Source organism: Aristolochia californica, unplaced genomic scaffold (assembly GCF_029961685.1).
Source record: "Aristolochia californica isolate CCGP_79_NKW_82.1479 unplaced genomic scaffold, dmAriCali1.0.hap1 SCAF_3, whole genome shotgun sequence".
Lineage (NCBI taxonomy): Eukaryota > Viridiplantae > Streptophyta > Magnoliopsida > Piperales > Aristolochiaceae > Aristolochia > Aristolochia californica.
Genome location: NW_027181992.1, coordinates 2,504,429 through 2,528,781, shown reverse-complemented (window position 1 = coordinate 2,528,781; position 24,353 = coordinate 2,504,429). Strand labels below are relative to the sequence as shown.

Below are 24,353 nucleotides of genomic sequence, written 5' to 3'. Positions count from 1 at the left end.
TTATCATTCTTGTCAAACATTCACTGACACTGGTTTTTTCAGTGGCAATGACTGCATACATGATGAAAGCTGCGCTTCTGTTTTCAAATTATTTACAAATGAGAAAGACAAAGCTACCTGGGAAGTATGAATGCTTCAAACTGTAATCAGCTTTTTCTGTCTCCCTCTCCTCTGGATCAATTTCCTTACTCCCTAAAAGGTAATGATTGATGATTTTCTGCGAACAATTACAAAACAAATTTTTTTCTTTTTTCTTTGGTGGATAGAGAAGATCTAAAAACCAAAACAAGTTAAATAAAAAACAAATCGCTGCTCACTCTTTATTACTGGTAATGATAAAAAGCTTCCCTTTCTGGATTCCAGTATGCTGTTCAATTTTTCTCTGATGGTTGTCTGCAAATGTTCAATTTTCCTCTTGATTCTTTTTTTTTTTGCCTAAAAAAATGATAAAAAAAAGTTTAAAAAATAGGAAATCATATGAAAAACAAACAAAGAAGCACCAAAATAGTTTTAAATTATTTATTTATTAATTAATTAATTTCTAGTAAAAGCATAAACATCATAACTTTTCCTATGATTATATAAATAGAAGAAAACTCATTACTAGCATTAAAAAAATTAAATTTATACTAATTAAAAAATAATAATTTAACCAATATTTATGGAGAGATGAGTTTCTAAAAGGGGGAGATAGAAAAAACCCATTATTCCTAGATTTAGCAGGGCAGGCAAAAGTGAAAATTCTAATACTTAGAGTGCAAATGTGGGTGTTTCACATGCAGTAGCAAGCCATGATGTAGACCAGGGTCCATTTATGTAGGACAAGTGACTGGTCGGGTGGAACTTGGAAGTAGGTAATAGACAAAACTGATTAATCCGGCTTTCCGGTGGCTCATAGTTTGAGTTCTCTGGTTCGCCCTTCCTCTTCTGGTCTGCATTTTTGCGTACAAGAAATGTCAATGCAGACCGCGATATCTCATTGGTTTGGTGAAGTTGTTCTTGCCCTAGTTTGGGATTTTTAGAAAATATTTTAATGAATATTTAAGAGTTTCCCATCTCTCTTTTTTGAGGTAATGCAGTTCTTTCAACAGGCACAAGAAGAAACCATTCAACCAGTGGGTTTTCTTCTCATTATTCTGTGAGCTTGAGATTTGAATTTACAAAGAAAAACAAAAGTTGAAGTAGGTAGTTTGCTGTCCTTATGAGCGAGGAAGCAACACTGGTGGATTAAGGCCCGGTAGGGCGTCTGTTTCAGGTACGGCTACTCTTTCTGGGTAAATTCCTTGTTAGGTCGTCCAATTTCCATCTTCAGACAGATTCAACACGCTTATCATTCTTCCAAAAACGGAGACGCAAAACTCAAGTTGTTGAAATTATGTTTGCCTTACTTTGTTCTTCTTTCTTTTTTATCGAACCGCCTTCCCATGTTCTCTTCTCACAAAGAGATATTTCTATCTCTCTATCATAAAGCTGCAGCTTTCATGGCTGTAAGAACATCTTTCCGGAAGCAGTTTCTTTCAGTTACGAACCGATTGTTTTTTCTATTTAAAAACTGTACCACGTGTTTCAACTCCGTTTCCTCCGTCGTCAGGGAATCTGATCAACAGTCAAGAATTCAGAGCTCCAAGTGCTCTTCCGGTCTGCTTTACAGTTGGTGCACGTGCAATAATGCAGCTTATATTGTTATTAATGGCGGAGCTCCACCCGGCCTTCACTGTCTTTGTCCACTTAAGAAACGATCCTTAAGAAATGGTCTGGGTGGTGTCATCGTGGAGTCATTCTGATCTTGCCCCCGTCCTCTACGCCAACATTTATGGGAAGAAGAACGATGCTGTCACTATATATTCCATTACTACAATGTTAAAGAAACAGAACCCTGATTGAATGATATCAGCGGTGATCACTACTTCTATTCTATTTGTTAAACAAACGTCTCTCTCGTCTTGCTAACTGCGTCTGCACTGACGTCTATCACCGAATCGTGGTGCACGTTTTCTACGAAAGACTCGAATGGAAGAAGCGCGTGGATGAGTAGAGTACGCTACTATGCTTTGTCTTTTGTTTTGCTTTCAGACGCTTCTGTGCGTTCATTTCAATTTTGTCTGATACGGTAAGATGACAGAAGGCAAGCCGATCGACATGGATAATGGATAAGCTCCTCACATGGACTGTATTGATAATCATCTTAAATTCCCTACGCTGACCATCTCCATTATGAGCCAGGAACCCATTCATTTAGATCCAAGTCAGAAACCTTATCCTGTGCACATGATTTGCTCGAACTTTATCTCGTCCTTTGGTACTTCCAAGAGCCATAAACATTAGTTAAGCTTGACAGACTGTTCATAATAGATCTCAACCGTCAAGTTCTTTTAAACAGGACTGTTATTCCTCCTGAAAACAACCTTTTTTCTTTTTAATTACTGGAAATAAAAGAAAAAAGTTACGCACTTTGAAGATCACTACTCATTCATGCAATCATGGCCAAAGCCACATAATCACTATCGAGTTCAATCGATGAAGATGGACCAACAAGAACCACCAAAACCAACTGCAAATTGACTTTCTCATTAAATGAAAACCTTTCCTGTTATTCACATCTTGTCTTACTCTAAATTGCTTGTCTGTAAACACATACAATATGTATATATATAAATGGGAAACCCAGAAGACGTCAAATCAAAAGTTCCCATATATATTCAACTACAATGTCATTCAAAATTGGAGCTCTTACCTACTGAGAAGATATGTTCCTATACCATCTGTTGATTTCAACCAACTCTGTTGGCAATTGTTTGATAGAGGGACCGTAATTGAGTATTCCATGTATCTATGGCAGTGTACTTCTTCATTCCCTTTGACCTGAGAAAGAAATTTCCAGTCAAATTAACAAAACAAGCTCTACTAACAGCTCAGAAATATATAATAAGGTCAGTAAACTCTGGGTCTTGTACCTGTCTCCTCGTTCTAATAGCCGATTCACTTGATCGATATGCCCATGAATACGGTTATCTAAAATTAGGGAGACAAGAAGTGACTCAACATCCTTCTCTGGCACATTGAGTTCCTGCATGTGAAACAAAACAACAAAGTTTAGCATTACCAACTGCAGTGAGATGTAGAGAATAGCATGTTATCTCCAAGGAGCAAAAGCAAACTTAATTACTTCACAGCAAGAAAAGCCATGTTAACTCGAGCCTGATACCTCTCCTCATGGAGGGAATTCCACAAGCAACAGACACATAAATAATGGAAACAGACCAATCCAAACTTTTCACACATTTGTTCTGGTACTTGGCTCGCTTGCTCTTTAGCTTGAAAGACCAAAGAGTGGCAGGCTTTTAACAATGGCTTATCTCAAAGCTCAGTCAATGCAGCAGTTAACAACCGCAACAATACATATGGAACCACACTTAAAATCTCCAAGTCAACATCATAACCTTTGATATGAAAGGGATTCGGATTCTTGTATATGGTTTGATCAGCTTCAGCAGAACTTGGGTTCTAATATTCTTCAACAAATCTTCAATATAATTTCGAATAAAAGGGTCATCCATTATAGTCCTCCTGTTACTCTGAGCAACAAGTCACATTAGAAAGCCATATCAGAGAATAGTTTAAGTTAAAAACTCAAACAAGGATTCACCAAGATACAACAACTGGTACCTTCAAGATTTTCTCAAACTCCAATATCTCATTTCTTTGATAAGCAGCTATCAGATTGGTCATTGCTAAAATCTCAGGATCATTTTTGTATCTGCATCAATAGTCAAAACTGCTAAGCAAAGCACTGCACTGTCAGAACGAAAGTGAGCTTCCTAAATTTAAAGAATGAACTTACGGTTTGGCCTCTTGGCCATCAAAAGGATTCACTTCAGATTCCATCAACATATTAGCCAGCACCAAGTATCTGTTTCAAGTAATTCAGAACAAAATGAAGAAACTTGGTTTGTAGGTAGTGTAAGCAAACAGAAGACTCATCCCAAGTAAACCAATAACAGTAAAACAAACAAGAAAACAAAATGAAACTGGACTTCTTTCCATACTTAAGGCACTGGATTCGCCGATGGTTCCCAGCTTCATCATAGTTTTTAAAAGCTTCAAAGAAATCAGTTGCAGCTTCTGCCCATTGCCGTTCTGCCATGTGCATCTTACCACCACACTCATGAATGATTCCCATAATCCTTGGATGTGGGATGGCTGATTTTATTGAAAGCGCTTTCTGGTAAAGTTGCTGTTATTAAAGGAAATGTCAGTACAAGATGAGGAAAATGGTTGACACTGTACTGGAACATCAACTATAGCTAAAATGCATATATAGTGAAGGTCAAGTTGTGCTGTAAATATAACTCAGCATATACAAAACATCAAGATCATCTAATAAGAAAAAGAGAAGGAACAATTACCTTCTGATGTGTATCATTGGAAAACAATGAAAAGAGAGGGTTAATGCTGGGATGGTCAGAGAAAAAGACACCTCCTGATTTAGTTAAATTCAGTGGCATGCAGCCAAGCACCGATACCTATTACAGGTATTGACCAAAGATATTCCTCAACTTTCTCCATGATTACATAGAAAAAAAAAAGGATTCCATTAAGAAAACTTCTGAAGGAGAGGGATACAACTGGAAAATGAGCAAACAGCAAAAAAAAATAAAAGAGAGTGGGCTCAAAGGGGGAGAGAGTTTCCAATAGCGAGGTGCTGCCAATGAACCTCTTTCCTAACCAAAAATGTCAGCAATGCTATTCACACTCGTAGAAGTGGACCACCATTACACATTTAAAATTTTACATAGGTCTTCATCTCATCAAAATACAGAAAAAAATGGCCAGGAGGGTGGTTGTTTCCATTGGCCATGAAATGACAACTGTAGTCTCATTCCATGACTAAGGGGGTAGAGAATCACGCAACATAGAGTTGCAAGCCCTGGAGGAGGGCCCTCAACTCTGCCATAGTTATATCGCCTTGGCCAAAGGGGCAGAATAAACAAGAAAAATGTCACCCAAGGAGTCTCTAACAACGCCTCCCCCACCAACCGGACCTAGGTTGCCCCAAGAACTGCCATCAAAATTTGATTCTAGCCACCCCTTAGGAGAAGCAAGCCAAGTAGTGAGATTGGGAATGATGTACACCGATGACATTAGGATTGCTCTCCAATTTCTTCTTACGAGCAAGATAGGAAGATGCAAGGTCTCATGGTATTTGCTAGCCCAAAAGAGTACACAAGGCATTGTGGCTTCAATAATACCACCAATAGACCTTTGCATACCTTCAACAGTCTATCGAATTCTTTCTTTCCAAATATTCTAGATGATTGCAGCAAAAGATAACATTCACAAGTTTTTTTTTTCTTTTGTGGCTATTCCTCATGAGACAAAGTTTGTTTGCGTAAGAGCAAAGAAAGGGGAAGCAGTATCAAAGGCCAAATTTACCCCAAAATAAGGCAATGAAGGAAAAGGTCAACAGTTTCAGAGTGCATGCCATAGAGTTTGCAAGTTTAGACTGTATTAATCTTACCCTCCTTTGGAGTATAGATCCATCATGAGGATCCTATCTTTGGCAGCACAGAAAAGAAAGTGGATGACTAGGGGGCAAGGACACTCCAGGCAATAGCCACCAGAAACCTTTTGCTTAAGGTCAAAGCCACAAACAAAAGTCTATTGGGAGGTGACCGTGTATGACCCTGAGGCATCATGCTTCAATATCATAAGGTCCTCTCCTGAACCCCTTATAATGGTATTTTCTAAGAGAGTTATCTAATCCATGATGTTGAGCTTTTCATTGTCTCTTAATGATCTTCTTAAATTTAAATCCCAGGTGCATATATAATGTTTTTATGTGGTGAGGATTCTTCGCTGACCTAATCTAAAAATTTGATGAAAATTCAAGTCCTAAAAGTGCTCCCCCACCCAGGTATGCTGCCAGAAGGATGCTGAATCATTGCTTCAGACGTGGATTGACAAGCGAAAATTGGAGCAGGATCATAGACATGTGCTTCCAGAGGCTGGATGTGTGGGCAAGGGACAGGGCGGAGGGAGCCAAAGATCATCTATGTATTGGAATCAATCCCAAGTTTCAATCACCATTTGCCAGGAGATTGAAGTTTATGTTTCTGATGTTTTTTACCCCTAATACCACATTCCACTGGGGTTTGAAAACACTTTAACTTAGTAGGTGGTATTTGAAGTCCAAGGAGGTGCCCAGCCAAAGGAACCTTCTGTCAATAGCATCTAACCTATTCACAACTGCAGCTAGGTAGGGCAGAAAGGAAAGTAGTTGGGCAAGTCATCCAAAGACATAAAGTTGTCATGCCACTTGGCTAAGTATTTTTCATAACGCTCAATGATCAAGCTTCAGAGGGCCCACATAGGTCTGCCAATAAAGACGGGAGACCAAGGTATGAAGCAGGAAGGGCAATTGCAACCAAGGATACGAGTAAACAAGGCAACAACTTCTAAGTTCAGGTTGATTCCATAGAGTGTGACTTTGACCAATTGACATGTTAGCCAGAAATGATTTTGTATACAACTAGTAAGGTTATTATGCTTGTGATTTGGTCAATTTTCCCACAACAAAAGAAAATAGTATCATCCGCAAATTCAATCAGAGAAGCACCTGACAAAAATTCCGGAAGTTCGAATAGATCGTTGGATGATTTCTCCATGACTAATATTCCTCAGCTTCTCAAGTATTGTTTAGATCATACCATAATTTTACAGTTTTTAACCATATAGAAACTCAGTGTCTAGTGTTCACCAACTTTGACAGCTTCATAGAATACAAAGAAATGCATATCATGAGATGCTTATTTTCATGCTTTCTACAGAATAATCACAGAGAAAAAAACAAACAGACATATTAGTACAAGGCTCTGATGTGTGTCTGCCTCATAAGTAAACTGGTGGATGCTATCAATTGAAGGCTTAGTGCATAGTCTGGCTAATACTAGGAGCCACTAACTTGAGTTTCTCTTTTTTTCCCCCAGGTGACAATAACAACACAGGAGCACTTCCCAACTCTTTTCTATATTCATTTACACTCCGTAGGAAATAGGGACACCTGAAAGAGCATTTCTTTTCACTGACACATTTGTATTTTCATTCCTTCTTCTCTACCACTACTTCTAGAATGACATTAGAAAAACAAGGGTGATAAAATAAAAAAGCAAACAAAAAAAGGACATTTTTTTCCAGTAGTGGTGGATATAAAGGAAATAGACAAAGATATGAACTGCAGTAGTAGGCCGTATCATGTTCTCATGAGTAATAAAGATACATGGGATAAAAAAGTCTCCTTGTTGAGACGAATCTCTGAAGACTATGATGATAGTCATGAGAAACATAATTCTCACATTAGGACCCTTTTTTGTTCATTTGAGCAGTGCTATAAAATCTTTGGTCATTTCTACAAATTGGGTTGAAACATTGTTGAACGGGTAAATTAGCACAAAATTGGCCTGTTCAACTGGCTGACCCAGCTCGGTCAGCTAGGTCATCTATCATTCTTTCCACTTGGGGCACCAACTGAGGGGGCGAGGAGGAGCACCTGACCTCCCACATGAAAGGCACAAATAAAGGATAACGAGAGTAGCAGTGCCCCCCCCCCTCCTCCTCCATGTGTCATTGTAGAAAAGTCGGTGTGGATGGGGGCAGAGCCCTGCCCCTTCCATTATCTTCCGGCCATAAGGGAAGCCCCCACTAGGGAGGGCAAAAGGGCAGGCTGAACTGGGATCCTAACCTGACCTGACCTGCTTGAGGCGGGGAGGAGGTTCCCTGTAAAAAAATTGGCAGGGATGGGATTAGCCTTTGATACCCAAACTAACCTGAGGTATATATAAGTATATATATATATTTTAAAAATATTACCTTTTATCTTACTTTAAGTAAAAATATCCAAATTTTTATTAATGTTGATTACTCACGCACGCTACACTCCTTTCTCCCTACTCAGACTTAAATCCCAAGACCTCCCACTAGAATACCCCCCTAAAAAATAAATAAATAAGTACATAAATAAATAAAAATAAAGCCAAAAAAACTAAAATTTTAGGAGGGTAAAATAGGACAGATGGGTGGAACAGAGTTCTCAAGAACAGGTTGGCAGGCAAAGACCAACCTTGTCGTGGGTTGTTGTAGATCCGTGTTCACTCGAACCTAGTCACCTCACCAAATCGGCTTTTAATAACATTAATTTTGAGTTATCCATTAAAAATATTTTAGACAACTGGGAATATAAAGAGGGAGAGGAGGCTGGACTAACCTTGGCTGTACCTATCTTTTTCTTCCTTAAATAAGTCACTTTATTCGCAATAATATCATTTACTTCAATAAATCTACAACAATGTTTTATCAGCCAAATTTGATAAAAATAAGAAAAGAATCTCAAATGACCATCCACATGCATGCATAGGATAATAAGTAGATATAAAATAAGAATAAATCAAAATTTTAAGTCATTCAATTCGAATTTGATAAAATTGAAATTAGGTGCAACTAAGCTTAAACGGACTTAGGTCTACTCTCCTTTCTAAATATAAAATAACCTAGAGAAAGAACTAACCAATTCTATTATAGTAAATTTTCAAGATGTCCTAGGCAGCAAGAAATAGCTAACCTTGAGTTTTTTATTGTTTTTGGTCTCAGTGTACATTTGGATTTCAATGGCATAGACCTCCAAAAGTTGAGTTCCCTTCTTTTGATCATCTGTACCATCTTCTCGGCGACATGACTTGTGCAATTCCTTCAAGATCTGCATATATCAAATGCATTGACGTCACATATATTCCCAATCTTTCTGATATCTGCAAATTCGGTAGCAAATGTGTTTGCCAAGCAGGGAACGACCTTGCAATCTCTTGTTGTTAGGGATTTGCTCCCTCTTCCTTTGTAATTTTTCTCTGGTTAATATATATAAATCCTTTAAAAAAAAACATATATTCCCAATCTGGAACTGCAACATGATGTCATCAGCTAAAAGCAAACACTCACAATATGCAAAAAATACCTTGTTCATCCGACCATACTCCCCCATGTCAAACCAAATCTTGCAAAGCTTAAGGTTTGTCTTAAACCACAATCTCTGCAGAAGTGATAGGAGTAACCATTTAATTCTGAAAAATTATGGAAAAATAATTTAACCCTGAAAATGAAATAGTAGAATTTGAAGCTAAACTCAAGCCTAACCTCGTTCTTTGCCTCTTCTAGGGCTTTTAAAGTTGTCTGATAGAACTCTTGTAAAAGACCAAAATTCTGACTCGCAGATCCAGAAACAAAATCCATTATGTTGTTTATACATTTTTCACTGTAATTGCGTGTCACAGCAGATCTTATGTATGTCAACATCACCCTATAAGCCTCCATCATCTCTTTATACTTTCCCAATCGATAATAGAGTTTCACAGTCTGCTTCAGAGCTTTGAATCCCCTGATTTAAAAGGAATCAAAGTGTGAATGATTCATCAAAACATAGCAAACACGAGATATTTCTAATTTTTTCAGTCTCTCTGGAAAAGAATGATATAAAATACTTTTGACAACATTTATAAATAAGAATTGACAAGTTGGATGAATACAAACAGGAAATCGCCTCAAAATAATAAGCTAAAAAACATGCTTCACTCACTCCCTCTTTTTCCAAGAATGAATGAGCCGCTCAGGAAAAGTCTTCTATTCCCATCATGCATGTGCTCGTTTCTCCATTTAGGGATTAACATCCACACAACCAAAATGCAGGAAGGAGATACTAGTGTTCTTAAAGGGGCAATATGACAAATATTAAAGCAACAGCCCACAACCTTTAAATAACACTAAAACATCCAGCAGAGATTCTAGTCCAAGGCAATTAGTCAATACATATAAACAAAAAATAATAATACATATAAACAGAGAAGTTTTTCTTCTGCATACGATGATCCTTATTAAACAATAAAGAAAAAGTAAGACACCACTTATAAAGGAAATGCAAAATAAGCATTTCATTTATCAACAACAGATAGGAATTTTATCGGGAAAAATAAGCAGTGCAAGCCAAAACAAAAATTTGTGCATCCACAATTTCGCATCATTCTTTATCCACCTAAAGTGGGATGAGGAACTTACCATTCTGCCTTCTCTGGTTCCATACGAACAACTTCAGCAAAGCCAGCAAGTGCTCCCTCTGGATCAGTTTCCACCAAACCTGTCAAACATTAAAGTGCAATAGATGTTATCTCAAGTGGGAGACAGATTAAAAGTAAACCAATCAAATTCATGCTTACAAAAATTTACTGGTGAACTTTAAGTTTACACCAAATAAACTTAAAGTAGAGCATAACAATGAAACCAAGCAAAACAAAAGTCAGTGATCCTAGGACAGCTTGCAGCCAAATCAACTTTTACAACTCACAAAATGGCAAACATTAACAATCATTGATAAATTAAAAATTGCTCAAAAATGACTTTATTCTTGTGCCACAACATAGTTTTGCTGAAGAAACACATTAATAACCTTATCTACCATTTATTTTTAATTTAGGGGGAGGTAGGGTAGCTAGTGTGAGGTCTGGGCATCAAGTCTCACCAGGGAATGCAGTTCAACATTCTAAAAAGAATTATAGTTAATTGATTATAATAATCCTCAAAGGTACCAAGGACACTGGTGCGACTTGAACCCAAAAACCCTCATTGAGAAATAGCGGATGATGACATTGACCCAAATGCTCAATCCAGTTATAAAACTTCAATTGGTCTTTTGTAAATTGGTGCTACATGTCCTTCCTCTACCAAGAAATTTGATCCATCAAGGCAAAGGCCCAATCGATTTACAAAACTTCAACTAGTCATCTTACATTAGCTTTTACATGAAATGTCCTTCCTCTCTTAAGAATTCTGCGGCTAACTTCTTCCAGACCCCAAGTTATACACTAATGAGCAAAAGAAATAGAATATGTCCTTGGATTCCTGCAAATATATTCTGCATTCAACTACTAGAACAATTTAAATGGAAGGGCCAAGTATAGTCATCACAAAAGCATAGATAATAATGACAAATCATGTACTTCAACAGAAACAACTAAAAAACCTAAAAAGTTACCTTTGGAGTTATAGTACTGGTTTTCAATGTCAACGTCCTGCTCTTCAGGTTCCTCATCAGAGTATTCGAACCCATAATCTTCCATATCCGCATCTAAAGAAAACAAATACAGTATAGCGGGCATTTAGCAACATAGGAAGAAGGGATGAGCACAGAAGACGAGATTTCTACTGACTACAGTATCTGTTTCTTAATGGAAATTCTAACTCTTATAATAGTTCGAAATAAAGGGACTCATCCGAGAATCACCAATTAAAATTTTATTTTACCCTGTGCGAGGACGGGATAGGGTTTCGGTATACTATGAAGGAGCATGAGAAGCAACGGTTTACAGGACAATTTTGACGCAAACAAATTAGTCTTAACGGCGAAGTTGATAAATACGAGGAATACAAGTGATAGACCGTTTGTATGTTGAGGAAACCGTGGGAAATAAAGAACAACTACATATAAAATGAAATAAAACAGATGCCTAATCATAATTTCTCATGTCCTAAATCCTAAGTTCGGGGCGGCAACTGGACACATTGCGTTCTAATGCTACCCTCAAACAGGAAGAAGGAACATTCCTTAGTGACCCCAGGAGCATAATCAGCTGCTACATATCCAGACAAATGGACCAAGAAAGCAGATAATGCCGATTAACCCTAACAAGAATTGAAGAGAAACCAATCAGAAAGCTCTCGCTCAAACCAATGATGCCGAATAACTGTAACAAGCATGGATGCAAAACCTACAGGTGGAAAATAATTAATCAGACATGATGGAGATAGTTCTCACCTGAACCCATGATTTCTCGTCCTCTACTGGAGATTTCAGAAAACGAATTCAAGCAGCTGGATTACCGACGAACGTAATGGCCTGTCTTTCGGGACTCGTATACTTCCCGTGTCGGAGAAGAAAACCTCCGCTCCCTACCAGCAGAGAGAAGACGAACGCAATGAAAATGATGAAGAGCGAAGAAGACAAAAGAACGAGAGAGACTGGCATGCGAAGATTCTCACTGTACTCGCGGTTCCCAGCACACGCATATTGCACTAAATCAGAAAGACCATGAGTTACGACTCTCCGAGTCGACCCGCCATTCGGCCTGGTCAACTCTGAAGTTGGGGTGACGACGAAATCCACAAATTTAGAATTTCCTTAAGGAATATTTGGGTATTTACATCAACTGTAAGAAATAAAGGGGGAATTTTTTTTTTGTCCTTAACTAAATTATTTGTGTGATGATATTTTTATTTTTAAATTAAAGTAACTTAATCATATTAATACCATCTTTTGGGACTTTTGAGGGATTGGAAAAATAAAAGCTAATTAAATTTAAAAGGGGATAATAATTTATAATTTATTTAAAGACTAATACCTTATAAATTAATAATTCCAATCAATTTATTTTCAAAAACTATGAAGATTATATTCTTAGAGGATACAAACTTAAATATATTAAAATTAGATAAAAATATATAAATTTATTATATAAAAATTATTTAAAATAGACATTTATTTATCCATACTTAAAAATATAAGATATAAGAAAATACTTATCATTTATATAAAATTTTGAAATTGGATATATGTTATTTTAAAAATATAAGTAATTCCATTTTTTACATCATATCATATTTTTTAAAGTAGTTGAAATATCAAAATAACTTTCATAAATGATATTGAATTATCATGTTAAGGAGGTTGGCATTTTTATTTTTAGATAATAAATTTTGTTATTTCCGTTAACTAATAAGGTGCCATATACCTTCGAGGGGTTCCAATTGTTGTTTATTAATAAATCAGAAATGAGTGTATAATGCATTTTCTTCCGTGTAAGAAATGAAGGGGTGAAATTTTTTTTAGTTAGATTACTTGTGTGAATATATATCTATTTTTTAAACTAAAGTAACTTAATCAAATCAATACCATCTGTTAGGATTTTGAGGGACTGGAAAAATAACATTTAGTTAAAATTAAAAGAGAATTATATTTTATTATTTATTTAAAGATTAATATCTCATAATTAAATTATTTCAATCATTTTTTAGGTAAGCTATTCGAACTCTATCGACTCCGACTCAATTTGAGTTTCCACTTCCCCCCGCTACTTCGGAGCTTTCGCTGAACCAGCCAGATTCTTCGGGTGCCGACTACCGAGTCGACGGTCGCGGAAGCAGGCCCTTAGATGGACCATGATGCCTGATGAGTGGCTCCGAGCGAGTAACCTGTCTCACGTGCTGCAGCCTGCGGGGTAATTTTAGTCCCACACGGCAGTGTGTTCAGCCCATCACAAAGAAATACACAAAACCCTTCTCAGTCTCTGCTCTCTCTTCTGATTCTCCCTCCTGCCATCTCGTCGCTTCAGTGCTTGCCAGTTGTTGTCTGGCAGCAACCTCACAACAGTTGCGTAGCTGCTTCTCCTCAATTACTGGCAAGTTAATCCTAATATGTTCCTACTAGTTTCATTTGTTTAGGTTTCCACAATGAGCTAGCTTGTAGTTTTGTGAAGCACGCGATTTTTTCCCCCCGATTGAATTGAAAGTTGCTGTCACGTTATTTATTCTTTATTTCTTTCTTAATGTTATGATGCCGGTAAATTATTCACCCTGTGAGATTTTTTATTGTGTTGGTTTCGTTTCACTTTAGCTATCATTGAGGGTGGAAATGAACCTAGGGTTTTGTTTTCTGATCGATTTCATTGTTTTTGGGTGCGGATGTGGTTCTCTTGTTGGCTGCCTGTGTTTACCTTGTATCGCTTCTTTAATTTTTTTTTTTAATCATGATTGTAATGTCGGTTGTGAAAGCTGACGTCTAGAGTTGCGTATTTACCTGTTTTATGAGTTGCTTTGGACTGTGCATATCAGTGCGATGCACATCGCTGGTGCAAAAAATGTAGCACCGTTGACATTCTTTTTTCAATTCTTTTGTTGTAAATTGTTTGTGGCTTGCCTTGTTTGAGCCAACTTTTCTGAGTAAATAGGTTTGCCTGGTTGTTTGTTTCTTCATCTTCTAATGGTGATCATCGAAGTAAGAATTGGAACAGACTTTTACTATTTACATCTTCTATGAATGTTAGTTTCATCTAACTTGCTTATTATTATGGATAGTTGTTTGGTTTGATTCTATGAGTTCATGTTCATGAGATTGAATATGTTTTAGATTTTCTGCCCTGATCATTCAGAGGATCTTCATGATACTTTTTCTTCATCAATCGAGTGTTTATTTTTGAGATTTAGATGGTTCCCCTTTCCTCCCCTTTTACTGCATCCTTCCTTTCCATGAATCTATGGTACTTGAAGCAGTGAATTTTTATTAAGTTTCTCCTAGGAGATTAGAGTGGTCCAGTTCACATGTACGTAGTTAAGGTATTTTTTAATACTATTTTATGATTCTAGTTTCTTATGGTTGCAGCTAGGAGAATTAAAGGGCCTGTTTTATTTGAGGTTTTAACCAGTGGCAGGATTGGGACTTGCCACTGGTATCTTTATTCAGGGTAGTCTGAACATTCTTCTGGAAGCATGATGGATATTAAGAACTTCCCTCTAATTTCATATTCAGCAGAGCTTATAGAAGGCCAACCAATCTATGTTTCATCAAACTGCTTATCTGTAAAGGCTCTACAATTTGAACCGGCGGGTCATTCTTTTCACTATGCTGCACTTAAGCTCTGTGGTTTCATGGAAGAGGAGACAGAAGAAGATACTGAGGGAGATGATCAAAGTGTCAGAGATGGTAAGGCTCAGGCCTATTCTACGTCTTCAGATTCATATAGCACTAAAGGGAAAAAAAAGTCAAGCTCTGGCAGCACTCAACAGGACCATTATGCATTATTGGGACTTGGCCATTTAAGGTTTGTGGCTACCGAAGAACAAATTAAAAGGAGCTATCGTGAAACTGCATTAAGACATCACCCTGACAAACAAGCTGCCCTTCTTCTTGCTGAGGAAACAGAAGATGCTAAACAAGCAAAGCGGGATGAGATAGAGAACCATTTCAAAGCCATTCAAGAAGCATACGAGGTTCTTATTGACCCTGTGAAGAGAAGGATTTATGACTCAACTGATGAGTTTGATGATGAAATTCCTGCCGACTGTGCTCCACAGGACTTCTTTAAGGTTTTTGGCCCTGTTTTTATGAGAAATGGGCGGTGGTCTGTGAACCAACCTGTCCCGTCACTCGGTGAAGATAATACCCCATTGGAGGAAGTTGACAGCTTTTATAATTTTTGGTACAGCTTGAAGAGCTGGAGAGAATTTCCACATGCAGATGAATTTGACTTAGAGCAGGCTGAATCTCGTGATCATAGGAGATGGATGGAGAGACAGAACGCCAAACTTGGGGAAAAGGCAAGGAAAGAAGAATATGCTCGTGTACGGGCCCTTGTCGACAATGCATACAAGAGGGACCCTCGAATTCTTAGGAGGAAGGAAGAGGAGAAAGCTAAAAAGCAGCAGAAAAAGGAAGCCAAATATTTAGCCAAGAAGTTGCAGGAAGAAGAAGCTGCTAGGACTGCAGAAGAGGAGAAACGTAGGAAGGAGGAGGAAGAAAGGCTTGCAGCAGAAGCATCACTCAACCAGAAGAAGCAGAAGGAGAAAGAGAAAAAGCTTGTGCGCAAAGAAAGGACCCGGTTACGAAACCTTTCAGGGCCAATTACATCCAAAAATCTGCTTGATCTCTCAGATAGTGATGTAGAGAGTCTATGTATGAGATTTGAATTTGTGCAACTAAAAACGTTGTGTGATAAGATGGAAAGCAAGGATGAGAATGATCGGGCTCAATTGTTGAAAGATGCAGTCAGAGGGGGGAAGCCTGATAATTCATCAGAAGAGAAAGAGCTGCATCACGTTGGCTCTCTGGATTCAAAATTAGAAAAAAGGGTTGCTAGTGAAATCAAGCCAAGCAACCCGTTGATGACCTATGAGAAGAAAGAGAAACCGTGGAACCGAGAAGAGATAGAGTTGTTGAGGAAAGGCATGCAGAAATATCCAAAGGGAACATCTCGTAGGTGGGAAGTGATTTCTGAGTACATTGGTACTGGAAGATCAGTGGAGGAGATTCTAAAAGCTACGAAAACTGTTCTTCTCCAGAGGCCCGATTCTGCAAAAGCTTTTGACTTCTTTCTTGAGAAGAGGAAGCCAGCACATTCCATTGCATCTCCTCTAACTACTAGAGAAGAAGTAGAAGGTTCACCTATGCCTGCAGGTGCTACAGGTGACTCTCCCAGACTGGGAGACCCTCTGCACAATGGGAGCCAGCAAGTTTCTAGTTGTGGTCCCAATCAAAATGGGGTTTCTTCAAGTGGGGATCAAGATGTGTGGTCAGCTACTCAAGAGAAGGCACTCATTCAGGCTCTTAAAGCATTCCCAAAGGAAACCAATCAGCGGTGGGAGCGAGTTGCTGCTGCTGTTCCTGGAAAGACTGTGAACCAGTGCAAGAAGAAGTTTGCCGTATTGAAGGAGCATTTCAGGAGCAAAAAAACTGCTGAATAATTGATTGGAATTAGAAAAAAAGACGAAGAGAGAGTTATGCCTTACACCGGATGAAATTTTGATTCTGCCTATGTTGTCTAGTATCACAGGAAAGCCTACCTGGTTGCTTTGTTGTGAATTTACGAGAAAATAAGAGGTGCCAAGATGGTTGCATATCTGCTAAGGATGTTAATGCATTCCTATATGTCTTCACTGTTTGTTTGGTTGTTGGAGAAGCGTACTGTCCATGCCACGTTGAGATTTTTTCTCACTCTGTTTTTAGAGCTGTTGAAGCGACAAAGGGAGTGATAATCTAGCTAACCTGCTTTCATTTTTGTACAAGGAGGCTGAACTGCTCTGAAAAAGGCCTGATATGCTGATACTTAATACATGTACGTAGTTGACTCTACTTGCCCCTGATATTACCTTAGTCAGTGTTGCTTTAGTTCATATTTGTTTTTACTTTTTTTTTTTTTTAAGGAATTTTTTTACTGCTACATTTATCATCCATGTAGTTTTGGTATCCAGCATTTATTGAGACAGCATGTAGTTAAATATTGGTATTACCATGACGCCACTTGCTTTGTCATCAATACAATGACTTAGTAAGCGTGTCACGAACATGAGTTTGGGCCAAGTTCTGAAGCTTTATTATGTCTGGCTCGATGGCTTAAACAAGTTAATTATTATCTTAATTAAAATCCTCTTGCAACTGTGTTATGCAGGGAACATGGATCCTTTTTCTGTATTTGGTTCGGTTTCATGGTCTAAAGCTTTTAACACTGCTAGATGGTATTAAACGGTCTTATGATGCTCGTGTATGGTGTCATATTTGTTATATTCAATTGTGTTACACCTAATTATATAATTGATGTACACTATAGTAATTATCTTCTATTTTTTCTCACCTAATTATTTGTTATCTCCACCATGTTTATTCATATGGTGACCTGTATGGACATCCTGTGCAATTGCCGCGTGGCACATCAGAAATGAGTCTCACGGTTTGATTTCTGATAGAAAAAAAAGTGAAGGCTGTGTGGGTGTCCTCTTTGGTCTGTCACTAGTGTGTTTAAAAAGGTTGTTGAGTCCATGCTGGGGACCATGCAGCACTACAAAGGCTGTGTCACGATTGCCCAAGAGAATAATTATTCACTCCATTTCTAAAGGGGTGTGGAACCATGTGGATCGACCGGTTTGGGGCTTACCTTTAAGATGACTCTCTCTTATCATTGCAATTCGAACTTGGAAGGCTCTTTCAGTCTTTCTAAGAGTAAAGTAAATGAGGTTGAAGAAACCGGGATGAGAACTTCAGATTAATTAAGAAGGCCTGTACATGAAATATTCTCCCATTGATTAGCATTAAATTACATGAAAAACTAACCGAGGGTGTTACATCATAAAGCCTATTAATTATTAACCAACCAATGAATTCATGGGATCCTCTTCCATAAATGGCAACCATATCTCCCATCAGGAATCACAACAGGAGTTAAGAGGGAGAGAGACTCAGGTTTAATCTTTTCTCGGTTCCGATTGATCGAAGTTTCAGCTACCGAAATGAATCTGAGTGAATCCCAATAATCGGGGACAAGGGAAGAGACAAGTGTGCGCCCAGCCGATTAGCCAATCTCTATTAAATTAGTTAAATAGTTTTAATTTATTAATTATTCCTTTTCCAAGGGTTAAATAACTGGTTTGGTCGAATTTTTGGTGGAGGGGCGGGGCCGTTCACCGGTCACCACCCGCCACCCTTCCCTCCCTCTCTGCCTGTATAAACTTTGTCATTTGCTTATATTATCTTCTCATGAGATTCTTGTAAGATGCTTAAAAAAAAGCTAACAATTATGTAAAAGGGGCAAATGGGAAGAATTACTTGCTATATGATAGTCGAGAGAGTTAAGAATCTTGAAGAAAAACCCGGGAGAAAAAGAAACAACCTCATTTTTCCGATAAACAAAAAAAGTCTAACGATCTTCTCACCGAATAAAGTCTCTCGTTGTACGACGGTGGAGCAGTGGCGAGAAATTGAGATAAAATCTTATAATAGAAAACTTTGGTAAATGAGTTGTTTAGTGTAAAGAAGTCGTCAGCGTTGGACTCATCTGAGGAAAACGAGAGAAAACCAAAAAAATTGGAAAAAAGAAAAAAGTTAAAAAGGGTGTTTTCTTCGAACGCAGCGAAGACTTCTCTGGAGAGGAATGTTTTCTCGGGGGACGATCTTAATTTTCCAGTGAAATTTCTTAAAAGATTTGAACGACCCTTGCTCCGATGGAAGGTACTCTCTCATTGGCTTGTGTCACTCCTCTCTCCGAAGAAGACTGTTGTCGAATCAATTTACTATATTTGCTGTTTGAAGTTGTAATTTTTTCTTTTCCAGTTATGGGAGGCCTCGAGTTGTTTTTCTTTTTCGGGTTTTTATGGGTGTCCGTAATTGTGCGGGTTTCTTTGTGGGATTGGATGGCAATTTGGTCCATTTTTGCTCTGAACTCCATTTATACTAATCTCTTTCGATTTTTATTTTTTTTTATCTTTCTGATTTTTGGAGGAGGTTTGTCCTGCTCCTTTTGTGCTTGTTGGTATTTATTGGCGGTGAATTTTTTTTTATTATGTTTATGATTAGTTGGTTAATGAAGTCCTTAAGATGCTCCGAGAGCTTCCGTTGTTGTATTTGTGATCCGAGTGAACTATTTCTTTCTTCTGAAGTAGAACAACTTAAAAGAACTTTGCTTCAGTTGATTTTTTTAATAAACTTGTTTATTTTCTTTTCGGCACTGGATAGTACAGAAATTTCGGGAACATAAAAATATTATTGGTTTTGACATTTTTACTGGACATTTCGTGTATGATTCTGGAAAATATGGTGGTAAGTTGGTGGATAGAACTTGAATTGGGGCCTAGAACTGTTTTGGCGAAGTTTTTATATTTTAATTTTCTTTTTTCTCTCATTTTTCTTTTGCTGTCAGTGATTCTTCGAATTTTCTTAGTTAATTTCCCTCCCCAACATGAAGATGAAAATATGAACATCTTGTTCAGCTTTTGGAAGTTGATGCTCGGGAGCTAGTTCTGGGCCAGTTTACACACTGCTAAGTGGTTGTCCATAATTTTCATTCTTGCCTTTTTCATTATTAAAATTTCATGATGGTTATCGTTGCTTCAGTACTCAAATTTGTTTCTGTTAAACACTTCAGTTACATTTTTCAATTTAGAGATAGAGATTATTATAAAATGTGGAAAATTGAACTAGAGTCGATGTAGAGTGTCATAAGCTACTGTATCAATTCATTCAGTTGTTGCATACTTTTTACTTGCTTTTGGTGCTTCAGTTTGACGTTTTCCCCCAACCCATGGGGTGTTGAAAAATCTAAATATGAAAGTTGAATTGTCTTCGTTATATATATATTTTCCTGCAAGAACTTGTGTTCCTTTCTGCTGCTTCTGGAGTTATGTATTAGCGAGAGAGTTTTTCTAGGCAAATTGGGAGTTGGGTTTTGGACTACTGAAAATACTGATGAGTAGGTAGGTAGATTTGATTGATAACTTGGACTACTATCTTTTAGGGATTTGTTGTAGGTTTATCATCTCTCTCTCTCTCTCTCTTTATCTCTCTGCTTCTTCCTTTGCTACCTTCAGCTGGAGATGTCAGAGTTCCAGATTTTTCTTCTTGAAAAAGGAAACTTTGATTTTTCTGCTATATAATCTTCTCTTTGTCTGGTTCTGTAAGACATGATATATAATATGTGTTTCATCTATTGTGTTTCTGGGACCAAAATTAAGATATAAAAATCTTATGCTTTGTGCCCATTTACTCCCAAGTGCAGACGCCTCATATAAAACATCAAGGCTAATTTTTCTAACTTTGGAGTTATAGTTACCAAAAATTTCTGGATATGGGAATATAAAATGGAGTCAATTCAGAAGAACATATTGTTTTAGTTTGAAACAGTAGAAAAATTAGCTGAGAACCACTAATTCTAAATCTTCTCATAATGATGAACTCTTCTAACTTTGGAGCTAGTGTTTTAGTCAGACTTCCAACTATGGAGTTATCATTTTATTCAATTCTTAAACTGAAAACTGTTCAACATTGGGAATAGTCAAACAAACGGAGAATTGCAATTCCAGCTTGCTGTAATGTATTCTCCAGCTCCTCACATCAATTCCAATTGATTTGCACACATTGCATATGACACATACTTCTGGTAATTATCTTCATTAAAACTACTGCAACCCATCTTTCTCATCTGTACAATTTTTTTTTCTTACTGCTTTACACTAACTACTTTCAAAAGTAAAAAAAGAAAGAAAACCGATGTGCAGGGAAAAAACAAATTGTTGGACAAATCATACCAACTTATGAGTTTTAAGAAGCTGATGCTACATTCAGTGTACATCTGGTGAAGCTGAAGGGATGAGCGTCTTATTTAAAACCTCATAAACTGTGAAACATTTTAGCAGGGTAAAGAAAGATACAGACAAATGGAGAGGTGGGAGTGAACAAAATTAGGAAGTCTTCGTCTGATCAAACCTTCTTATATATGAGAACCCTACTGGGATTATTCTTGGCTCTTAGAACCCAGCTTTTTGGACTCCAAATGTATTTCTCAGCTTTTATGTTACATCTTCTGAAACTGAAACTTGAGCTAGGTTTTGTATACTCTTGAAATTTCTTCATTTTTTTTCTTGATGTAGATATGCCTCCTGAAAGTCCCTGTATCTCTCATTAAGCCTTTTTTCTTTTGCCGTGTGTACTTTTTTGCTTCTAACATCTCTGGAGCTTCTAAGGTTGCAATACAATATAGAAGCTTTTGTCTTCCATTGACGCATCTCCATTTTCACAGGTGGGTCACCAGATCGTGTATCAGTGGAATCTGGGGCAAAAAGATCTAGCATCTCATCTGGAGGTAGGCCCCACATTTCTTCGGGGCATAAACAATTCTTCAGGAAATTTATGGACAGTGAAATGCTAACGGATAAGCTTCAAGATTGGTTTTCAGAAGTATCAGATAGGCCGGCAAGCAGAAAACCTGCCTTTGATGTGCCTTTTGAGCTGACAGAACTTCAAAAATTTGATTATGCCTTAGAAGGAGTAACATTTCAACAGCTTATTAGAATGCCAAGTGCCATTTATGCTTCAACATCGGATGCTGTTGAAGCAAGTGCTTATCTTGCAATCGAGGATTTTCTACATGCTAGTGCCAAGGGCTTGTGGGAGACCTTTTGGGGTCAGGATGAGCCCATGCCTTTCTCAATTGCATGTCTATACAGTGCAGGGGGAGGTTCAAAATTCTATCCAGCAGAGAAAGCAATTGCGAGTGGGAAGCTTGGAGGCCTTTGTGCCACTGCCATCATGATAAATAAAGGTTCTCACTCACGTGCAAAGTGGGATCAGATACTTGAACTAGCACTGTTACGACCCGATGTTGGTATACAGTCCTTAGAGAGTGATCGGCGGCCTTCTCTTTCTGTTCTGGGGCAAGCCCTGTTTTTTGCTGTTCGTATACTATTATCTAGAAGCCTTAGCAAATCTAACGTTCTCCATAATTCTGATTGTGTCTTTGTGCTTCTTGTTGATTCTCAGTATGGTGGGGTTGTGAAAGTTGAAGGAGATGTGAACAAGCTGAACCTGGATGTGAATAATGTGTATGACTGTGCTGCGGAATGGATTAAACACCATTCAAAAATTTCAATTTCACCCGTGGATCGGATCTGGAACAAACTTGGGAATGCAAACTGGGGAGATATTGGAGCTCTCCAGGTCCTTCTGGCAACCTTCCATTGTGTTGTTCAATATTCTGGGTTTCCAAAGCTATCAATTGAAGATTTAGCTTCAGATCATGTTACTCATCTCCAAAATCGAAGATCTGAGAGGCAATTGGTGGATACTCGAGTGAATGGAAATGGTTTATTCCGGTTCCAGCAAAAGAGCTTTTCCCCTGAAATAGTCGAAGTTCAGGAGGAATCTATCAAAATTGAATCAGAAGTGATGCCCAAACTAGATGTAGGATCTGTTTTGTGGTTAGAGGATTCGGATAGGCAAAAGGGTTTTGAGATTAATGAAATTTTGAGTAATGGGGAGATCCCAACTTACAGTGCCACATCTGTGGAAGAACGAGGAAATTCTTTATTACTGTATGTTGGTTCTGCACCTTCTCAGATTGAACCAGCTTGGGAGGATATGAGCTTATGGTATCAGGTTCAGAGGCAGACTAAAGTATTGAATGTGATGAAACAAAGAGAAATTTCTAGCAAGTATCTCCCACAGCTGGTTGCTTCAGGCAGGATAATGCACCCAGGTCGATGCCGGAAGCCTAGTGCTGGTGGAAATTGTAACCACCCCTTGTGCGGGACTCCCATCCTTGTTACTTACCCAGTTGGAGAATCCCTTGCTGATATGGTGAGACATGGAAGATTTAGTCATGGTGAAGCTCTAAGGTGCTTCCATGATTGCCTTTCTGCCCTTTCAGTGGCTGCTTCTACTGGGATTCGGCATGGTGACATCCGACCTGAAAATGTTATCCATGTCACGTTAGATGTGAAGAGTCCTTACTTTGTTCTTATTGGATGGGGCCATGCCATCTTGGAAGACAGGGACCAGCCAACCATGAATCTCCTCTTCTCTTCTTCATATGCTCTTCAGGAAGGCAAGCTGTGCTCAGCTTCAGATGCAGAGAGTCTGACATATTTACTGTATTTTGGTTGTGGAGGGGTTGTGCCTGATTTGGATTCGGTAGAGGGAGCCTTGGAGTGGAGAGTGGGTGTTTGGTCGAGAAGGTTGATCCAACAAAAGCTTGGGGAGATTTCAGCTGTGCTGAAAGCTTTTGCTGATTACGTAGATAGTCTCTGTGGAACCCCTTACCCATTGGATTATAATATATGGTTGAAGAGGTTGAGGACAACTATTAACTGTGAGGATTATGGGAAGGATGTAGGTCCTTCGGGCTAGTGATTTTTTACGAGAGCATAATCTTTTGCATATCAGTCAGCAGTGCTGATGGGACTGATCAACTGTCTGAAAGTCCGACCAGATATACAGATGGTTCTCAAAGTAGGAGTTTTTCTCAATCAGGCTGTCAAGACCTTTCTGTTGAACTGATCTGTGGAGAATAAGCTGGCTAGTGGGTGATCTTGTCCGGAAAGTTTTCAAAATCATCCGTGAAAGGTAAATCAAGGATCGGAATCTTTTGTGCGCTTCTGCTTTAGCAACCATTTTTTGTATGAAACTGTTCAGCCATTTTTTGGATTCAGGAGGTGATTGATTGGACCAGTTCAGAAGCTTGTACAAAGTTAAAAGTAATCCTTCAGCCATGGAGTTCTCCGTGCTCTCTGGGTGGCATGACACTGTTTTTGGGTGATTTTAATGAGAATTTTTGGTTCATAGGATCCCACAAAAAACATGGCGCGGGCGTGGTTTCTAATGGGATTCTTTCAGGTCGCCTCTTTTGAAATTTTATACTGTTTGTGTTCCAATTATAATTGCGAATATTGTTACTATCAATGTTATAGTTGTAAATTATGCTTCCGATCGACTTCAAATTCTTGTTGGACTCGTTTGCAATTGAAACCTTGGAGACTAGAGAGAGTTTCTACACCTTTATGTTATGTTGCTTTTAGGCATGTCTGTATTGGTTTGAAACCCATGGGCATAAGGATATATATGACAAATTTGGTAGATAAGAATGTGATTAAATCTAAGACAAATATTTACAGTAACCAAGGTTTTGATGTCTATTTGTATTATTAGTTCAGTAAAACAGAGAAAATCCATAAATGTCATATTTATTTATTTATAATTTAGAATATAATAATTGATAACAGATATTCAA

At 38.0% G+C, this 24,353-nt stretch overlaps 3 protein-coding genes across 6 annotated transcripts; 2 read left to right on the top strand and 1 right to left on the bottom strand.

The window, feature by feature from the left end:
* Nucleotides 1-2,534: 2,534 nt before the first annotated feature.
* LOC137958396 (COP9 signalosome complex subunit 2) lies at nucleotides 2,535-12,052 on the bottom strand. The gene is made up of 12 exons (XM_068805386.1): nucleotides 11,852-12,052; nucleotides 11,072-11,164; nucleotides 10,099-10,177; nucleotides 9,184-9,424; nucleotides 9,005-9,079; nucleotides 8,615-8,749; nucleotides 4,047-4,234; nucleotides 3,842-3,910; nucleotides 3,667-3,757; nucleotides 3,441-3,575; nucleotides 2,955-3,067; nucleotides 2,535-2,862 (listed from the first exon to the last, which is right to left on the bottom strand). Exons 1-12 carry the CDS (start codon nucleotides 11,859-11,861, stop codon nucleotides 2,772-2,774), a joined length of 1,320 nt encoding a protein of 439 aa, XP_068661487.1. The 5' UTR covers nucleotides 11,862-12,052; the 3' UTR covers nucleotides 2,535-2,771.
* A 1,313-nt stretch (nucleotides 12,053-13,365) lies between these two features.
* Nucleotides 13,366-17,555, top strand: LOC137960255 (uncharacterized). 2 transcript variants are annotated; one of them, XR_011114127.1, is made up of 3 exons: nucleotides 13,366-13,490; nucleotides 14,471-16,919; nucleotides 17,253-17,555. XR_011114127.1 is itself a non-coding variant. In XM_068807817.1 (2 exons), the coding sequence occupies exon 2, from the start codon at nucleotides 14,578-14,580 to the stop codon at nucleotides 16,546-16,548; it is 1,971 nt and encodes a 656-aa protein (XP_068663918.1). In that variant the 5' UTR covers nucleotides 13,534-13,651; nucleotides 14,471-14,577; the 3' UTR covers nucleotides 16,549-17,097. The 2 variants fall into 2 exon arrangements, 1 of the variants encoding a protein (XP_068663918.1); XM_068807817.1 differs by lacking the exons at nucleotides 13,366-13,490; nucleotides 17,253-17,555 and adding an exon at nucleotides 13,534-13,651 and having other exon boundaries at nucleotides 14,471-17,097.
* A 1,068-nt stretch (nucleotides 17,556-18,623) lies between these two features.
* Nucleotides 18,624-24,098, top strand: LOC137960272 (uncharacterized). 3 transcript variants are annotated; one of them, XR_011114130.1, is made up of 3 exons: nucleotides 18,855-19,078; nucleotides 21,369-23,689; nucleotides 23,776-24,098. XR_011114130.1 is itself a non-coding variant. In XM_068807835.1 (2 exons), exons 1-2 carry the CDS (start codon nucleotides 18,799-18,801, stop codon nucleotides 23,471-23,473), a joined length of 2,112 nt encoding a protein of 703 aa, XP_068663936.1. In that variant the 5' UTR covers nucleotides 18,624-18,798; the 3' UTR covers nucleotides 23,474-24,098. The 3 variants fall into 3 exon arrangements, 2 of the variants coding, with proteins under 2 accessions (XP_068663936.1, XP_068663935.1); XM_068807835.1 differs by lacking the exon at nucleotides 18,855-19,078 and adding an exon at nucleotides 18,624-18,805 and having other exon boundaries at nucleotides 21,369-24,098; XM_068807834.1 differs by having other exon boundaries at nucleotides 21,369-24,098.
* The last annotated feature ends 255 nt before the right edge of the window (nucleotides 24,099-24,353 follow it).